Raw genomic sequence first — 21,039 nt, 5'->3', positions numbered from 1 at the left:
AAAGGCTTTAGCGCAATAGATCATTTTACAATTACAAAGGCGACCACTAAATCTAAACACTGTAGGCCTATTTAAATCTTTGGTTTTCTCCGAACATGGGAAATGAAGTCCATTCATAATTAGTTCACAACACTTTATGTTCTTGATGCTTACAGTTATTTTTCACGAAAACGTCAAAAACAAAAGAAAGAACAGAGAAGAAAGAAATCAACAGTCTAACTGAGGATCCTGTTATTTTATTCTATGAATTATTCCTTATTGCGGTTCACTCCCACGGCCGCGGCGTGTCTGACTCACGAGCGCGCTTCATCTTCCGGGAGCGCGCATCAGTCATGCCTCATCCATCGTGCGCCTCGCTTGCGTCGGAGGGCAAAAGAAGAATTTTGTCTTTTATTCTGTAATTATCTTACCTGCTCTCACTGTCGCTCCGCTCAGCGCTGTTTCCAAAGAAAATCCGATGTTTGTTCTTCAAACAAACCGAACTGCTCGATATTTTTTTTTTTTATGTTTCGCCTTCCTGTGAATGAAACAAAAAGACTGGCAAGACGAGGAGTAACTGGCTCCAGCTGCGGTGCTGTGGTGGGTTTCCCTTTTCCTTGTAGGTCATTCCCTTAACTTAATGCTGTCGACACTCCCGTCACTGTATACAGCTTGAGGATTTAAACGCAGGAAAGCCACTTTAATGGACTTGAACTGACGAGACGAGGCAACCGCCTTTCATTCTCGGGGGGGGAAAGAGCTGCTAGGAGACTGATCATCCTGTGACGGAGGAAAAAAAGGTAAGATAAAACTCTGGAAGCTTATTATGTTAATGCCACACTCGATGGTGATTAGCCCGCTAATTCATAATTGATGTTAAGCAAACATAAATAACGAGGCTCCATCCAAACAGGTGGTGTTCTGAAGCAGAAACAGCTCAGCTGCTGGCGAAGAAAGTGAATATGAATGCAAATGTTTGAATCAAAATGTGGACCTGCGTTGGCCAGACAGGTCTGACCTATATCAATTGGCACCAGAAACAAATTCGGACCGAGAAGTGGCCTGATTAAAAGATGAATGGCATCCAATATACACTGTAGGTTTAGTTATGGGATTTGGCAGCTTTTTAAAATGAGGAGCATCAGCTACAATAAATGTATGTGACGTTGTACTGGTAATTACAGAGAGGACGCTGAGTATTGACAAGAACACCCACCAATAAAGAGGGCATGTAACCTAGATACAGCAGTGTACATATTGACTAAACTGAAATTAGGATACAAAAATGTTTTAGAAGTCATAAACGTTATTACAGGTATCAGTAGGACTTGTAAACTTAATTTTAGAAATGTGCTAATCCTATTTGTTGTCAGCTGTTTTTATATTTTTGTGATTATATCCATTTACAACATTAGACTGCTTAGTACAAAGTACATGGGTTGATGTTTTTTTTTTTTTGCCTTTAAAGGAAGTTTTAACTTGAATTTAGGTGGAGCAGGTACAAAAGTTTCAAGAGTGATCTCACGCTTTGCAAGCATGTGGAACAAGCATAGTTACATTGCCTTAGTAAGGAGTACACACAGTCTCCAGAGGACCATGACAAACAATTTCAAAACCTTTTCCCAATATGATGATATCCTACACAATTTTAGCAAAAATTCCCCATTTTTTCCCTCAACATGCTTCTTTACCTACATCGCATGCTCAGTGGAAAACTGGTCAATCACAAGCGAACGCATAGCAGCATAAGACAGCAACACACAAAATGAAAGGAAGAAAGTTCAATCCCGCCTCGACCTGCCAAAATATTCAATATAATATCCTAGAGTCCAAGTTATAGTTCAAACACAAAATCTCTAATGATTTCTTCCATTGTTGCAGTAAATCATCAGTGTATTTCCTAGTTTTTTTTCATTTTTTATTTTTTAAACAAAGACGTTTAGGATTGTTCACTTGAAGAAAAGGAGGTTCATGTTTATCAAAACAGTTTCCCTTGCCACCATTATAATTTGAACTTGTTGTATCAAAGAGTCAGGAACATTACCAAGCAAGCAGTGGAACTACTGGCACGTCTTTACTTATTATTACTTATTTTACTGATGCCTTAAAGAAAATCTGAATGATTTCCACAGACAATGGAACCTTGTTTCAATTTGGATCTTCCATTTAGGACAATTTGGGGAAACTCCACTTTTATGCTTACTGTAACAATATGACCAGACATAATCATTTAATGTTTTTTTTTTTTAAAACATTAGGTTAAAAAACGCAACGCAAGTATGCAAACATCTAAACCAATACTACGTTAAAGTACACTTGGATTCAATTTCAGCATTTAGTTTTATTTGGTACGCACTGAACATCAATAAAATGAATCTGATTAACCTGAAATAAAGTCCAGCTTTCCTCATAGGGTTGAAATAATATTTCCATTCTCCAACTAAATCAATGATTAATGTAGCACTTATAAAGGACCAACACCTCCTCCTCATACAAATGTATCAGTCAGGAGCACGATATAAAAAAATAAATCCAGAGTTTTCTACCTAGCTCATTACTGTCATCACAAGAAAACATATTGATAAAACTGACATTGCGACAGTTGAATCTTAACTGGTCAGAGAGACTGACAACAATCCAGAATGTGTTTAATGTGACAATAATATCACATGTTGAAACATTTTATTTCAAGTCGGAATCATATTATTCCAAATAAAATGTCCAGTCCTATCTAAAAGATTCTAAAAGCTTGTGAGAAAATGTGTTATATTCTGATTTAATCCAAGTTGAATTTTAGTTCACAGTTCCAGAGAGTACATTTAAGTCCACAATTATTCAAACCACATTGGCAGGATTAGAGTTAAAACCATTACTCAATTATGACATTTGTTTCTGATTGGAAATGAGATGTGTATCTCTCAAAAATAATAAAACAATGTTAAAGAAGTACAATAAAAGAAAAAAAAACATCTGGCTCATACATTTGATTAAATATATAATTTCTCAATAATCAACAAAAAAAAATCAGTTGAATAGAAAAATCCTTATTGGCATTGCAACAACCAAAACATGTTTTTATCACTGCTTAGCATTGGTTAGCATGTTTACGCTGGTCTCTGATCATCCACCTTGTGCGTTAAGCTCAAGATGAATGTCTTCCAGTCAGAAAACAAATTAACATTTTACAATGCGTAAAGGGTGAAGAGCTGCGGCCTGTGTGCGACAGTTTTTGCTACACCAGATCTCAATATTTCACGGGGCAAGTGTGACATTTTGTTTGTCGCACGTTCAGCTCTGTCATCATTTTGTGACCACGTTAGGCTGCGTTCACACCTTTCCATTCTCCATTTACCAACAACAAATCAACTGTTTTCATCTAAACAGATTTATGTTGAAACGGCAGCATTAAAGAGCAGACTGAATTGTTATCTAAGGGTTAGGACGTTTACATCTATTGGAGAATATTCCATATGCAAACAAATGCATTCATACCACTTAATCCTTTTGTCAAGTTTCGTCAATTTACAAACTTCAATTTGTGCTTTTTTGTCTGGAACTTCATGTGACACACAAAATATCACGAAGAAGGAAAAAGAAACCCATGAGAAATCCCATTTGTAGCTTTCCTCAAGCCAGGAAAAGGACACAGCAAAGATGTGAAAAATGTACTCTGGATAGATTAGACCTGAACTGAACTTTTTAACCTATGTGGCGGAAAAGTAACACTGGTTATCACCCTGAACAAACCATTTTCACGATGAATCATGGTGGTGGCAGAATCATGCTGCAGGAATGCAGAAATAAAAAAGCATGAAGAAAAACAAATCATTAAAAATGTTGCCATGTGTTATTTCCTGTCCTCTTCACAACTGCACTACAGTTTGTTGGTCTGTATCATTATTCCACATTAAAATACTTTTAGGGTTGTGGTTGTAATCTGACAAAATGTAAAAACCTTAAAGGGGAATGGAGCCCTTTACATCCAGGTACTTTTGAAGGTAACTTTTTGTAAACAGGAAGAGGGCTTCAAGGGTTGCATTTGTAATGGAAAATTCAGCTGCACACTGTGTAACAAGTTGCTCATGTTGTTAAGAGGAGCCCTCATCATGTTTTTTCCATGATCATGAAACCTGATGGATTGTGGCCTTTGATTGTGAAGCAAAAAAAAAGAAAGAACTTTATATATATACTGAATGCTGCATGTCGTTTTCATAGTGGTAACTTGCTAGGTTTTAAAGATTATACAATGAGATTCTTGGCTCTGAAAGTGGAAGGCTAATGGGAGCTACAATCTCAAAGAGGGTCCGGTGTTTATACAAAGTTCTTTCCAAATCATTGCTCTGGGTCTGTTATGTAACATTTCCTGACAGAAAATGTGGAAGTATTATTTTACTTGACAAAATATCACCAGTCTAAACTGCATACAGCTCAGACAGAAATTTTCACATGTGCTCACAATTTAAAATATAATCTGTCTTTCAGAAGCACATCAGGATTATGTCAGTAAGTGAGATAATTTTCCATCTTTCAGATGCTTTAACTGTCCTGTCCTCGCGATATTTATTAGATTCAGCAAAAAATTTTTGCCTTCTAGATAAAAGGCAAAAGTGTGCTGGAAGTTGACAGCAGCATTTGATCTATAGGTACAGACTCTGCTTTGTCTGATAGATAAAACTATTTTAAGAGAGCGTTGCTTGGTAAATCAGAATATTAGAATGTTTTAAATACATTTTATACCCTTTTTTTAATTTACTGTCTAATCTTTGTGTTTACCGATGATCGAAGCAGGAAGATGTTTGGAAACTTCAGCTGAGCGGGGCTGACACAGGGGCTCAAGTCTGGGTAAAGAGCACGCTGCCAACTTATTCTGCCACCCTGCTGCGCATTAGTGAAATGCTGTGATTAAGCGGAAGGGGCATGTGCTCACAACATGTTATTGTTGTTTGAGGCCTTAAGTATGTGCACTTCCACATTTGCTGTCTGCTTTCGTCTGCTGGCAGCGTGCTCTGTTACAAGTTAGCATTTACAGAGAGGATTTCTTGATGGGAAGATCAAGATGGGAAGATTGTGTATTCATGCTAAGAGCATACATTTGTGTGTAAAAGCAATTTATTTCTAGTTTTCCACTCTTGTTGAAAGAAAATACAACTAGGCCACTGTTATGATGAAGTACTTCTCTAGTAAAATTGTGGTTACTTGTACTTCTGGTAAAGTAAAAAATACAGTTACATTAATCTCTTTTATTTATGCAGCAACTTTTTAAAATAAAAATTAAAAGGTGCTTCAGTTAAAAGGGAATTATTGCATGGTGATCAGTAAAGGAGTGCTAGGAAGGCTAGTGAAATTTTTCTTTTCTACGCACACAGAAAAGCAGAAATAACCATCTCCAGCACAGTATTGAACTATATGTACAGTTTAAAAATGTATTTAAATGGAAAATGAGAGACGGAGCAAAAGTTTTGATGTGTGTTGCAGATAATAGAAACCAGAGTTAAAAGTAGGGCTGCTCTTTGGTGAAAAGTAATACAAAGGTTAATGTCATCAGCATCGGTAGATAAGCGAGTTATTACTGAATCACCTTAAAATATACGTGAAGCAAATAAAGCATAAATAAAATAATGCCTAAAACACAATAATCTTAAACCAATTCAACTAAAATACATATGGAAAAACCTGTAACATTTTTCCTGTCTCAACTCTTTGCTTTATTTTCCCATTCATTGTCTAACAGAGAAAGAAGTTGTTTTCTGCTCTTTCCTTTTTCCTTTATATTCTATTTTAGAATATAAAATGGAATACATTTTATATTAAAATATATTCTAGTTTATATAGAATAAAGCTGCTTAAAATTACCTGCAGTGTATAACAGTTGCTACATTTTCCTTTACACTTGTCAATGATTGCTGTTAGATAAGCTAATTTCTAACAACAGGCTTAATGTGTATTGTATAAAAGATGATGGACAAGTGAACTCAGATGCTGCATTAGTCATAATTCACTCTTATTGAATCACTTTTTAATGTTTCCAAGCGACTCAAGCAGAAGGATCGTAGGACAATATTAGCTTGCTATCATCCTGTTCTGATTTGCTGGTGTTTATGGAGCTGCTAGTCTTATAAGTTTTATGTCCAAATAATTTAACATTGGCAGAGCAGCACTGGGTGTCAGCTGGGCATTTTAACCATTAAAGCCCAAGAAAAGCCCCCTTTCCTTTTATAACGAATGAGCGGCTGAGGTTCTGCTGTTATTTCAGTTTAAGAGTTGTTTAACATTTGGTACAGTTGCTAAGCAGCGTACACAGTAAAAGGTTCAGTATATTGATGCTGACTATGTGCAGTAATGATTTAGTGTACTAATTGTTGTGTAATTAAGGAAAAAAATGTGAGCTTGTCAGTAACACAATATGATATATGATATTTGATTGGACTTGTGTATTTCAATCCTGCAGAGTTTGCAGTTGCTTTGCAAATTCCTGTGATTTGTACTTTAAATAAAATGCTTACTTTTGGCAGATAATGTTTGATGTTCTTCCTCTGCTTCCTGCTCTTTATCTCCTCAGGAGGATGTGTGCACATTTTAACATTCTGGTTTATCTATGGGACACTGAGATAAAGTGGATTGTGCTGGTGATCTGTCTTGGCTCAAAGGAATTTTTCTTGGCCTCATTATAAATAGATAATGAGCGCTCAATGTAAATGAGAAAGATTGATGGTGTATTAGTCTTTGAGGGTCAGTCCAATCCTTCATGTGGTGAAGAGGAACACTTCAACACTGTGTGAAGGACGGAACGGTAAAAAAAAGGAAAAAAAAGAAAAAGGAAAGTGCTATTTACAAGGTTGTTTGTTTTTGTTTCAAGGAAATCTTTATTTATGTGAGGCGCTGGACTATATGGGTCCTATCATTCTATTCAGAGCAAATTTGTTCATTGATGAACATATTTTTGGCCTTCTGCTCCTTGAGCTTCTTGCGATTTGGAGAAATTATATAGGACTCTGTCATAGAGCTCTTATTTTTTATTTCTATTTCTTATTTTTTACTGATATCTACCACTCAGCCTCTGGCTCAGGGCAGGACTGAGACATAAGCAAACTAAGTTCATGCTTTGGGCCATCAGAGCAGTTATGGACCCCCAGTCACATTGAACATTTGCAGTTTCGGTCGTCATGTTCCTGGATTTTTTTAGACATGAAAAAAATGTTTTTCTGCCTCAGGAGGTCAATATTCACTTACCTTGGGGATGTTTGTCAAATTGACAAAGAAGCAAATAGACCCAGAGATGGATTCAGCAGATATTTTCCATCCTTTTGAGCTTTTAACTTTTGCTTGTAATAGGACAGGCTAGATTTGGAAATTTCTGCATTGAGGTAATGGTCCGCGTTACCTAGGGAGCAAACATAGAACCTGCCATCTACAGTGAGTCATGCTAACTGAGCTTAGTGATGCTAAGCCCAGTTAGCTAGCTGAGTCGTTTCTCACACATGTTGTGTGATCTGTTCCTGGTATCAATAATTAATGAATATTCGCTACAGGAAGGCTGGAGAAAATATTTTGAATGCTGCTAATTCTAATTTTTAAAGAGAAATGGTTGGAGGATGAAATTAACATCAACCGGTTAAAGCCGCACTAGAACTGGAAATCAGAACTGTCCCATAGATCTTTCAGATCTAGATTTCCTATTCATCTTGTTGGCTTCATAGTTCTTATTTATTCTCTTTAATTCAGGTGACATAAATGGAAATGGTTAAACTTTGCTGACAACAGTGCTAAAGTTTTACACATTTTTTTTTATACTCTTTCCTGCTTCACTTTCCATAATTACAAATGAGATCACCTCATGCTTTTAAAAGGAGAAAATATTAATATGCCAGTGGCAACTTAACAGCTTCAGGAAAAACCAATATGCAATGCACTGTTGGTTATTTCCAGTTTTCACTTTTACTCTTTGCTCTTTCCCCCTCCTGGAACAAATTTCTGTACACCGGATGACTGTGTTGCTCGTTTGGCCCAACTTGAATATATTGTTAGTCTGTAAATGTCAGCTGTAAACAGAGTCGTTTACTCTAATGCAGCCCCACCTCAGCACAATCCCATTTCCTGTGTTTCACTGTTGGCACTGCGATGTTCTTGGTAAAATCCCTACTAAAAATGTCCCAGCCAGCTGCTCCACTCAGTTTGTCCTGTTCTTCTTTATTTTATTTTAAACCACATTGTACTTTATCTATCAGCTTCTTTTCATGGTCATTGGCAAAGGTAGATGTTCTCTAAGAGATCACTTCCTTATTTCTTCATTGTGAATCAATTCTCTACTAGTATATTGATTTTCATCCCTCTGTCTCTGCTGTCAGCAGTCAGGTCTATATGTAACGTTTTCCCCCCATCCGTCTAAGAAAGCTTTTAGTAAGTGATTTTCTAGAATAGATATTCCTCTGGGGACTGCCACATGTTCATCTCTTATTCAGACTATTTTTAAATTAGTAACTGGATGTTTACAGAGAAAAAAAATATACATCATGTGTTCAGCAAACTTTAGATAGTTTCAAGCTTTTAAAGACAGGAGAAGAACCAGAACCAGGAAGAATGGAGCATTTAACCTGGTGCCAGCAGGAAATGACTCTGAAAGTATTTATTTTTTTGCTGACTGTACTTTCAGAGTTAATCACCTGTCATGTGTAGACATCAGAGATGTACTATCAAATCCTGAGCCTGTACTCTGGGGAAAGCAGCAGTGCTCCTTGGAGCATATTTTATTTTCCTCTCTGACAGCTCTATAGAAGTGTGGCTGGCTGGCCAACAAGGCCCCCATGAATCACACTGGACACCGGGGCATTTATAAAAGCTTTACTGTTTAAAGCAGGAAGATGCAAAGATTGCCTCCTGACACACTGACCAAGTCTTAGCTGGCGTAGTATAGATATGACCAAGAACAAAGGGACAGCTTAATTACCAGTCTGATTTTCTGCAGATACCATTTTATCCTTTATTTTAATAGATAAATCCATCTTCACGCCTGCCAATACTTGGCTGGCCAAGATTTGATCTCATCCTCTCTGTTTCTAAGATGATTATAGGATGAGGTAAAGAAGCAAAAGAGAAGTTTGTTCCTGTTATCTCCATCCAAAATATGACTCATGTGTAAGGAGATAAGTTTGTGTGCTGAAGAATAAAGGCACATTTTCCCCTGTGGCTGTTTTCACAAGGACTCCCTGATGTAAATGGTGCACATCTTACAGGCAAAGGCATTATGGTGATAAATGATTTTGTTTGCTCCCGGGAATGAAGTAATGTGGTTTGTTCGGTATTTACTGTAAACACGCAGCCACTACCTGATGTGCACTATAAGGTGCTTTATTAAAGTATTTGCCCCCTTACAGACTTTTTTCTGTTTTTTGCTGTTTTGAAAATCACATTTAAATGTATCAGAGTAAGGCAGTAACAAAATACTCCTACATGATTTCTGGAAAGATGAGTTGAATTTCACTAGCAGCACAAGCAGTCAGTAGAGCCTGTCTGACATGAAGCACCGTCTCAATCATAACGTGATCTAAAGAAATTCAAAAACAGAGAACAAACAAAATCATTGGCGGTCCGTTAACAGGATCTGGTTGGTTATAAAGCCGATTTGAAGACTTTGGGACTCCAGCAAATTGCAGTGAGCTATTACCCACAAATGAAGAAAACGGAAAACATTGGAGAGCTTTTCCAAAAGCACTTTAATGACTCATGCTGGAGGACATTAAAGGACCCACAACAACATCTAATGAACTACAGCCCTAACCTCGGATAAGGTTAGTATTTGTGATGCAACAGTAAGAGAGAGGCTTCGCAAAAATGGCCTCTGTGGGAGAGTCTGAAGGCCAAAACCATTACTGACCAAAAACGACACAAAGGCCTGCCAAAAAACTTCTGACAAAGATTTTTCTGAAAATAATTTCACCAAATTGGTAGATTTTAAGACATGTGTCAGGTTGCATGTGGTTTAAAACTAATATTTAAACAAAGAAGATGCCGACAGCTAAACAGTTGAGTTGGTAGTGCGATGATCTGGGGTCACTTGATATTTCTGAACCTGGACAACTAGCTGTAACTAAGTCAGTGAAGTTTATTTAGTAAGCACTTTTCACAGACACAAAGTCACAAAGTGTCGTACAACAGAAATCAAAGTTAAAGTTGTACAAATAAAAAGAAATATGAGAAGCACAATAAAACATGAAAGAAACCCAGGAAAACAAAAGAGTAACTTTTTTTCCATCATTTACAGCAATTGGCTGAATGAGGCTTCATTTTACTGGAAGGTGAAATCCTCTGACTGAGACGTTGTGTTTTTTGTACAGATCTTTATTCAGGTTCAGTAGTTTGTCTTAATGGAGGAGTAACAACATTTATCTGCTCCACAGACATAAATAAAGAGCAAATTGACCAATCTGAATCTGCAAATAACATATAACCATCAGGGACATTTTTTTATTTGTCCTTGGAGGGAAACGTCCAAATAACATAATTATTGATAAAAAAGAACCGTTTAGTGACAAACAAGGCAATTTCATAAGGTAGCTATATTAACTTCAGCTTCACTTTCATGCGTTGCTTTTTATGCCGACAGTTCGTTTAAGTTAGGTAACATGTAAAATGAATGACTATTAAAATGCATGACCCATTTCTGTTTTCCAATCTGTGCCTCTCATTTAACATTCAGTGTCTTGGTGTCAGAGAGAGAAAGTCTCCGTTCTGTGTGTGTGTGTGTGTGTGTGTGTGTGTGTGTGTGTGTGTGCACTTTGAGTTGTCAGTGCTGATTTCCCTTGTGTAAAGGACAGATTTGGCTTGAAGGCCCGTGGGATTGTGGGCAATCGAGCTGTTAGCTTCTGTAGTTAGAAAGACCGTCAGTCAAATGGTTAAATAAAACCTGAGCTACAGCTACTACTACTGCTGCTCCTCCTGTTCTAAGCCTGATACTTCTTTGAGAAGCAGGAAAATAATATTTTGATGTTTTTTGGTGGATTTTTAAAAAAATTTTATTTGATTAAGCCTCTTTTGATTGAAGGTTTCACAATGCGTAAAATGATGCTGGCTGGATCTACATTTCTTGCTGGGTTGTTGGCAAATCAGAATGCGGTCGGTCAATATCCCTAAAGTTACACATTTCTAAGGAAGATGGGCCCTTGTGGACTTCTTACATTTAGTTTGATTAGGAAATGTCATCAGTTAATCATGGACTGTATTGTCATCTGCAGCTAATGTGAATTCTCAGCAGAATATGACATCCTGTGAACCTACTGTCTGATTTTTCACTGTCTATTTTTAACCAGCAACAAAAGTTGTCCAGGTCAAAATAAAATATTGGGCATATGTGTGTCAAAGATGTATTTAAATATGTTAATGACATTGACTCATCTTTAACATTGAGCTTAAGTATAATAAAGTAACTCCTATTTTGTACTTGACAATAAAGGCAGTTCACTGTATCCCTGAACATTAAACTACCAATTGTACACATTCAGAGATAAACAAATTGGATCCATCAAATATTTTCTTTCTATTGAATTTAAACCTATTTGTGTACCTCTTAAGCTGGCTGAGTCATCCTGGAGGAAGGGCTTCGAATTTTTTTCTACTCTCGTCTGCTTTCTAGGAAAGGTATAGTCTCTCTTTTATTCGATGTTTAGTGTCTGCAGACATTATACTTTGGTGAAACAGAGGCTAGTCAGAGCAGGGCTAAGACAAAAGTCGACTTGTGCCATGTCAGAGCAGCTTCAATATAAAAAATGTCTGCAAAAGTGTCATACTTCATTCAAATCACCCCGAGTACACCATGAAGAGCTTTCAGCATTAATTAGTTGGATGCTTTTTTTTTAAAAAAAAAAAAAAAGAACCTTTAAACTGCCATTGCTTATTAGAGAATGATTTCCATGGAATAAAATGGAGTAGTTTTAACAGTAGAAACCTGCTTTTGCCTTTCCTGAATAGCAATTAGATTGAACACGACTTTCTGCTGGTGTTGGTGTCTCTGCTCGTTAAGTACTAACCTGTCTCGATCTTTCATATGATCCCTATTCGATTATAAAAGTTCTGCTGTGATTAGATTTTAGATAAGTTCACGAACATATGACAGAGATTGTACCTGCAATGTTTGATCTGTAAAACAATTTGCTTGAATTGAGTTGCACATTATACGAATGAACAACGGCGCCGCCTGTGCCTCAGCCAGTAAATATGTCCGAATGCGCTCAGTCGGAGGTCTGAGAAACTCAAGACAACTAATAGAAGCGACAATCCTTTGACTGCTGTGAAAAGCTGCATCCAGTAAATGTCCCACGCCAGTGAGTGATCGCAGACGAAAACAAATTTAGTCATACTTTCCAAAGTGCTTTTGTTCTGCGTGTTTTTCCTGCTGGATAACTCCTGAGCAGCTGTTACACAGAAAACACATCAAATAGACGGAGCCAATATGTCTGTGTTTAATTCCTGAATATGAAAACTATGGTGATTCTCATTACACTCAGATGAAACCAGAAAACACTGAATTTAATGAGTCAGAAGCTTATTTGTCCTCACCGTGAAGTCAAAGCAAACTTTTCTATAGTTATTTTTGAATGTCCATTTCTGATTTTGAGGAAAGTAATTAATCCTAACTGATCTTCAACAAGAACAATTAGTCAGTGAGAAAACAAAGGTCATGTTTGGTCAAAAACCCTTCTTGGTCAGATCTTATTTGAGTAATCCGCTCTACCTCCATTATGTCCTTTACGCCCCACCTTACTGCTTCAGATTCCTTCTCTTGCTCTGCCTCTGTGTCTCCCAAGCAAAGGAAAACACATTGATTGTATTTCCCTTATGGGATATGTTGGGGCACGCGGAGTGGGTTGATTTGGGTCATGTTGTGACGCTTGCTTCAGTACTTATTTGATTCAGCGGCTCTTCTGTTGCTCAGTCCATCCCAACCACCTGGAGATTCCCAAATCAAAGCCATGAATCATTCTTTTCATATCCAAGACTGTTTTTGAAGGCTGTGGATACAATGTGTGTTGCTTCATCCTTCTCTGGGTAAAATGCGCTTAAGTAAAGGCAGCAAAAAGTGAAAAATAAATGAGCAGGGGAATATAGCGAAGCTAAACCTTTGGATTCTTTCAACTTTAGAACTCAAAAGAACATATATATATATAGCGTTATTTTTAGTTAACAAAATAACGTGAACTTAAATTTTACAGTTTTAGTCTATGAAAGGGCTCAACCAATAGCTCGTACTTTCATGCACATTTTTGAGATTCACAACAGCACAAAGCACATATATATCAATGCTTAAATGGGTATTATCTTGTAATCTGCTATATCTATCATCCTTTTCCTTTCTGTATGCTTTATTTCTCAGAAAAATAACTGCCACCGGTTTCCTGTGGTTATTCTTTATCCTGGAGAACAACAATAATTGAGACAAAGTCAACGTTCTTGCATACAGTCCTGCTGTAAAGAGGAAGAAGCAGAATTAGATCAGTGGAGATTTGATCAGGGTGCCGGTGACACAGTTGTTGCCATTTTCATCATTCCTTCTCGGGGGTCCTGCCTGCAGCATGTCGGTGTTTAGACAAGCCAAAAGACAGGAAATGGATGTGACAACAGGCTCCAGCTGTGCCAGGCATTTTTCTCGTCACTTTGGGGGGAACCAGCGTTTTCCTCTTGTGACGAGTGTCATGAGATGTGTTGTGGTTGGCTGAAAAAAGATCCTCGTACAGATTAGATTTTATGATGTTCTGGTAAATATCTGTGGCACAGTGTTGGTTTCCCTACGTTGCTTTCCAACCCCTTTGAGCTCTGATCAGTAATTATTGAAATTTGATTGTCAAAATCTTTGATAATTGGTTGTTGTTGTTTCAGTAACTGAGCTGAATCCGAGGGTTTCCACCTCTCTTTGTCCCTCTCCCTTTTTCGTCTTGACAGTTAATCCAGGCAGTGGTTAAACACTCCTCTGAGAAATGAGATACAGTGCATACAATAGGATAGAATAGAATTATCCTTTATTTGTGGAGAGAATTAAAGTGTCAGCAGCAACGTGACAGGCAAGTGGAAGCCCACAGTTACATGTAAAATAATAAAATAACCAATAATATTAAAGACAAAGTAGAAATTGTACAATAATCGTACATTAAGTGGTGAGAAAATGGTACAATTATGAATAAAAGTAGGTGTAAATTATTTATAACAAACGTATTAGTCCATTAAGATGTTAAAACTGCACATCTGGTATCTAATTAGTTCTTCAGTTTGCCAGCTGCTGGGAGAAACAACCTATGATATCTTAAGTTGCACATTATAGATGAAGCATCCTTTCGCTGTAGGAGGTTTTCAGTGCTATCATGGTCTTATGCACGGGCTGGAAAACATATTCAAAGTGATGCTATTTAGCCAGAGTTCTCCTGTTTGGCGCCACCTGCACTGGGTTGAGAGGGCTTACAAGGTCAGAGGTGGTGTTTCCTCTCAGCAGCTTATAAGATTTTTCAGCAGAAAAACTCATACAAATATATACATTTTTATGTGTATACGTTTATTTTGATAAGACGCTGCCAATATGCGTTTGACCATAATACTGTATGATGTTTTAGAATGACTAGCTTACTTTAATTTAATCCTCAAATATGCATAACAGCATATAATGGTGATTAGTCTGACTGCAAGTATACCAGTGCATGTCGACCTTCATTATGCTTTTTATTTTTCAGCTGGCCATGATTTGATAATTAACGTTATTGTCTAAGACGCTAAGTACCTTTAATATGAGTCTGTTTTTGTTGAAAACTGCATTTCATTTCAGGTGAATAACAACAGATGGATGTTGGATATCTCATCCATTCCTTCAGGTTTACTAACCTGATATTCTGCAGGATATTTATATGCAAGAAAAAAAACTTGGCTGATTGATTTTTAGTGATATGTTGCAGAGAACTGCAGTTTTAGCCTGTAAAAGGTGCTTCAAGAGTAAGAAGTGTTAGGTGCATGAATAAACTCTTAAGTGACTATTTCTGCGTTTGCATTTATCGCTATTTATAGTCATAGACTGAAACTAAATATGTTGTCGTTGGTTATACATTTGCTTTTCTGTCTATTGTGGTATGTAGGTTTCATTAAGACTGCAGAAGGTTAGGGAAATTATTATTGGTAAACATTGCAATGACATCAATTGTGAATAAGCCTGTTTTCTACTATCACGATGTTCTTATACTGAGCTTTATCTTCTCAGTCAAAATCTTTAAAAGACAATATCATGAAGGCCAACGAGAATCCATCCAACTGGTAAAACATATAGACTCCCTGATTGTGAAGGAAATAATATGCATTTCCTTCTACATATTATAATGATGATATTATAATGATGATTGAGACTTACTACATTGTGCAGGCCTGGTTTTTCTTCCATGCATAAGTGGTTTCATTAGCCACCAAATGGAAATCGGTTATTCCTTTTATAGGATTTTTGTTGGTTTTAGGCTGCTTTTTTTTTTTTTTTAAATCTGTGTCGCCCACTTTAAACAAACAAAGCAGCGCAGGGACAGTTAAGAAGCTGCATTATGAATGTACTGATGATGAGTGTTGTATATTTGGAGGCGTCGTCATTCAGGTCACAGATGTTGTACCGATCTGAATTTGATCGCTGTTCCTTCTTTGTGTCTCTCCAGGTTTATGCATGTAAAAGAATTGGCTCAGCTCTGCCAACCCTCTCTTCTCACATCCCACTGTGTTGCTCCACAACCACCACATTTGCCTGCTGTCCTCAACCCATGGAGAGTACACGCCCACCCAGATAGGATGCCGGCTTCGTCCGACGCGCTGCGTCCCCTCCTGCCCGTCGCCACCACCTCCTTCTCCTTACGTGTACCTGCTCTTGCCGACGGCTCCTCCCAGCCCTTCAGGCCGCGCCCTGCCCCGCACCAACATGGTGGATGAGATGACCACTATGAAGGATGACGTCATCAATGCCAACACGCTGGCTTGGCTGGTCTGCTCGGGCGTGTCCATCCTGGCTAACACTTGGAGCATTCTTAGCGTCAGTGCTAAGCAGAAGAAGTGGAAACCGCTGGAGTTCCTCATCTGCACCCTGGCAGGGACGCACATTCTCAACATGGCCATCCCCATCACCATGTACTGCGTCATAACGCTGCGGCGGCAGCACTCTAACTACGAGTGGAACGAGGGTCTGTGCAAGGTGTTTGTCTCTACCTTTTACACGCTAACACTGGTCACCTGCTTCTCGGTCACCTCGCTCTCCTATCACCGCATGTGGATGGTCCGCTGGCCGGTGAACTACAGGTATGACATTTAATTATGATGCCCTACGACTGTTTCAGATTAAACCAATGTCATAACACAAATTAAAAGACTAGCTCCTGTTTTTCATATTATAGATAAATCGACCAGTTGTTGTTCTCTCCTTTTTTTAAATTGCCCTTTATGGAGAGCTCCACTTGTTCCCTCTGGGGAACAAGTGGAGCTATTATTGGAGCTATTATTGGAGCTATTATTGGAGCTATTCCCCACAGAAGACATGGTTGCCATGAAAACTATGTTTGGAGTATTCGCCGACATGATGAGAGTGAGAATACATATGGTGGGTGGGCCATTATTCAAGGCACATGGTCATGTTTTTTTTGCACAAAGGAACTCTTGCACAGGACATTTCTCTTTAGTCTTTGGTTTAACTGCGTAAATATTGTCAGCATTCTTGTGGCATTAATCTGTCTGGTGCTCTACAAAGGCGCCACATATCCTCTGACCACAACCAGCAGGAAAGGTGGGTTGTACTGTCTTGATTTAATGACTAAGACAAACAGAGCAGGGATACAACCAGCAACCTACTGGTTAAATGACCAACTGCTACATCTCCATATATTTGATTTATCAAACAAACGTATCGATTGGAGAAATAATGTTAGTGAGAGCACAAATAGAAGCTACAAATTGTTTCTGCGGCTGATTCTTGTTAGTTTTCTGTAAAGTCACTTCTCTCCTCAGGTTTTCATAAACAATTCAACATGAACTTCCACGATTCTAAATTGTTACACAAAACCCATAACAAACATCTGTCTTTTATTTTCCCCTGTTTGAGGACAAAAATAACTCTGAATAACGTGCTGCTACGCGTGCAGCAGGCTGCGCACCGACAGCAGATTCAGTCAGAAATAATCAACAGCTCCCACAGACAGACATGATACCTGTATCATGGAAATCAGTCAAATATCTGATCCTGTTAGTATCACTCGAGCACTGGAACTGGGCTGGATCAGTCCGATCTCTACGTGTAAGCATTCATACAAAATATCTTCAAACGATAATTATTAAACAAGATAGTGATAAACTTTACAATCTAACCATAGACCCAAAGAAGCAAATCTCAGAAGATAAGGTGTCATTCAGGTCAGAAATGTTAGATTTTTGCCGCGGGTTTCTAACCCAGACAGATTTGTGCCATCTGTCAGCCTGTGTACAGTTTGCGAGTGGGAAGGATCGCATCAGGTGAAATCTCTTTCCTGCCAGCATGTTAGCTGGTTGCAGTTATTTGAGGTAACACCGTGTCAGACTGTCTGAACAGCCAGTATCTGCCAGCTCTAGTTTCCACCTTCACTTGGTTCTCTCACAACATATGATATTAACAAGAAACGGTGAATAATAATAAAACCGAGGTTCACCACACTTTAACAGCTTTAGCACTATTTTTGTCTTGTGAGACCTCCCGGGACGTCTGGTGTTCACACCGAGTCACATGCTTTAAACAGGATCGTGTCTTTATTATATCAGCACTGGAGTGCTGCACTAAAATAAGAAGCTGATTTAATAGAACGGCTAGGTTTATTTTTAACAACTTTTAACAACAATTTTGAGTACATGATAATGAAAAGGTGTGTAGTTTGTAAACTGTACACCTTTGCATCCCAGAGGTCTCATCTTTAGTCTAATTCAGCTTTTACTCAACGTTTGCATATCTCAGCCTTATAACATTCTGTCAAAAGATTTTCCAACATAAGGTAAAGGCTAAATAAAAACAGGTTGTAGTTGAGTGTTATTCTACAGATGCATAGTGCATATTGTGTCCTCCTGAAGGCCTAACCATGGTGCATCTGGTAAAGAGCAGCATTATGTTGGCTCCCTTTTCTTCCCTGCTGGAAAACTGAGTGATTGCACTGCCAATGGCATCAACCCTACAGATGCTCGGTCTACGGTCAGCTTGGCAAGTTTTGCACACAAGCAGCTGCTCAAAAAAAAAAAGAAAAAAAAAAAGTGCTCGCTCTTGCTCTCTGTATTACCCGTTCCGTTACCACTATTGACTAACACACACATATACACAGACATGTGGCTTTGCACAAAATGATTTAATTTTTTTACTTTCTCATCTTTATCTGTCCCCTCTCCAGATCTTCTTCTTGTTTTTTAAGTTAGTTTCAACAATGATATGGAGGAAGCAAAGTTCCAGACTCGGGCTGTGTAATTAGTGTTCATCTTTCTTTTAAATTGCTTCCCATTCATCCCGCTGAGCTGCCTTTTCCCTGACATTAACATACGCCGAAGCCCTGAATTATGAGTTCCAGCTTTGTGTTTAGGGAGGTATTCTCATCACCCTGCGCTCACTATCTCATGTAAGTTATTTTCCTCGCTCAGTCTGGTAATAGATTCATGCAGCTTGGTGACGTAACCTCCCCCATGTACCCCGGGCACATTCAGGAAAGGCTAGCATTACTCACTGTGACAACAAGATCTACTTGTGTTTGCAAAAAAAAAAAAAAAAAAAAAACCCACAGGGGAAAAAGGCAACTGCTGCCCCTTCTGTGTTATTTATGTTGCCACAGTGCGCATAGACTAAACAGGTTTTAAATATTTTTAAAATCACATTTTAACCTGATAAGAATGAAATGTATCTTCAGACGTAAAGGCCACGTTTGCTCTTAATTCCTTTGGAGAGGCTGATGTGGCGTTCGGCTGAAAGAGCTTAAAGAGAAAAGAGTTTACTCTAATTAGATATATGAGGCAGAAGAAATACCTTACTTCAGCCAGGGCATTTTAAAAAATCAATTTATAAAGCAAGTGTTTTATGAACTGAAGTGGTGATGTAAATAAATAGATCAAAGGTTAGTTCTAGCCTTGGCATCTGTTCCTTATGTAAATTAGTTGATTTTCTACTGTGTTTATTAGACAGTGGACATTATATACAGCTCAGAATAAACATAACCTCTAAAAATCTGTAATTTTTAGACTGTTGCACCACTTATTAGCAGTAAAAATAGTACAAGTCACAAGTGGTAAAATCCACTGTCAGAATATTGTGATATATTCTCAGTTTTCATCAAGCTTTCACCTGCAGTCAACCAACGTAATGTTTTCTCTTTAAGAACTAGTCTATCAATATTTCCAAAGTCTACATGTTCCATAACAGAGATTGAAAGTTCAACAGAATAATGCAGAGCATCTTTGCTGTAATCATTTTAGCCTTCCTGTTATCTGCTAAAAGTCTCACTTTCTCTTTCTCCCTCACATCCAGAATGAACTGCATCTTTATTACGTAACTGCAAATTGTTTTCTTTTCATATCTTCTTACATCCCGGCTGACTTAATTTTTAAATATCCTACTGAAACTGGAAATATCTAATTGCGGACCTTCTTCACTTTGTAACATCAGTCATCATCTGGAAAAAGATTAAATGTTTAAGATTCGGATGTGTTGATCAAAGCCAATGAAGCTTCTCCAAACCCCACGTAGTTCCTCGGTTCATGCAATGAAAAGCTCTCATTCGGTTTTGTACATTCGCCTAAATTGCTTAACGGCAAGAATTGTGAAAAATATTTAAATACAAAATTTTTGAATGGCTAATATCAGCAGCAACTCACCTAGAAAAATACAACCTTAACACTTTTCCTGGGCCCTGTTTTGTTTCTTAATGACAGATTAATTCTGACTGAGCAAAGCAAATGAGCTTCCTGTCTTTTATCTCCTCTCTCCTCTTAAACTCCAAGTCAATCTGCCTTTATGTGAAATGTGAAAGTGGGAATTGAGGAGCTCCTGCTGTTTTAATTTGTGGTTGATAGCAAATTTAAACACGCGGTGTCAGAACGTCATTTGGACTTGCCAGGGTTCTACTTTGTAGCTTGTATCTGTTGTCTCAGGGCTCAAGCTAGATGTGAATCTGTCTCATCGATATTGAACAGCAACAATGATCATAAATAATTCACAACGGGTGAAATAATAAGGGAAAATAAAAGTTTGTGTGAGGAAAACTATTTTTATAAGTTTGCCAAGTGTTAGCTGCTTTAAACCAATTAAGGTCCTTTATCAAAAAAGAGATTTCTAAAAGGCTGTTAAAGTTTCCAAATCTCGCATTTCACATAAGAAAAAGCAGGATAAAATGGAGTAACTTTGCGTTAAAATGTTCAAATTTCCTGTTATCTGTAGACTTTCTAAATGTTTCGTAGTCAAAAATCAGCTATTTCCAGTCACCTATTGATTCCTTGTTCCATCTTTATATCTTTTCATACTTTTATGGTGGCACAAAGCACCATAGGGGCCATTTTGCTGCAACTATTCATGTTACAGGAGTTAAGAAGAAGCTTATGCTTCAGGATTTTCTGCTAATTCCCTGCCTGGCTCAATGCTGTTGCAAAAAAAATATTTATTGTTTTTAGGAAAATATGGAAAAATACAACACAGGTCAAACTTGACCGTAGTTTTAAGATGGATGTGTCCTCCTGCTAAGTGTGCCAATAGCCACACCACCAGAAGACAAAGACAGAGAAAAATCTTCATTGTAGCAGCGGCTTGGAGGTGAAAGGAAATGGAAATTCTCTCATGCTGAAAAAGACCCAGATGACAAATGGACCGAAGGAAACTATCATCAAAAAATCGATTTCCTTCCACTTTCTTCTCTGCTTTGTCCAGGCCATAACTGTTTTTGATGCGGTGCTTTTTCAAACAGATCTTCAGTTTTAGAATCTTAAATGTATATTTGAATAATGAATGTTTCATTTATATTCCTGTCCACCATGAAGAGTTTTTCCCCCTTGCGCGTTTAATGTTGTGCGCAATTTATTATT

At 37.9% G+C, this 21,039-nt stretch overlaps 1 protein-coding gene across 1 annotated transcript in view; it reads left to right on the top strand.

The window, feature by feature from the left end:
* Positions 1 to 297: 297 nt before the first annotated feature.
* Positions 298 to 21,039, top strand: part of gpr153 (G protein-coupled receptor 153) — a 32,547-nt gene continuing 11,805 nt past the window's right edge. The window contains exons 1-2 of the mRNA XM_015028173.1: positions 298 to 779; positions 15,642 to 16,272. Of these exons, the coding sequence (XP_014883659.1) occupies positions 15,899 to 16,272 (374 nt within the window). The 5' untranslated portion in view covers positions 298 to 779; positions 15,642 to 15,898. The remainder of the gene's footprint in view (positions 780 to 15,641; positions 16,273 to 21,039) is intronic.

The sequence above is a fragment of the Poecilia latipinna genome, unplaced genomic scaffold (genome assembly GCF_001443285.1).
Source record: "Poecilia latipinna isolate Pla-1442-1.1 unplaced genomic scaffold, P_latipinna-1.0 Scaffold117, whole genome shotgun sequence".
Taxonomy (NCBI): domain Eukaryota; kingdom Metazoa; phylum Chordata; class Actinopteri; order Cyprinodontiformes; family Poeciliidae; genus Poecilia; species Poecilia latipinna.
The sequence above is the reverse complement of the archived record's forward strand: the minus strand, read 5'-3'. Positions and strand labels throughout refer to the sequence as shown.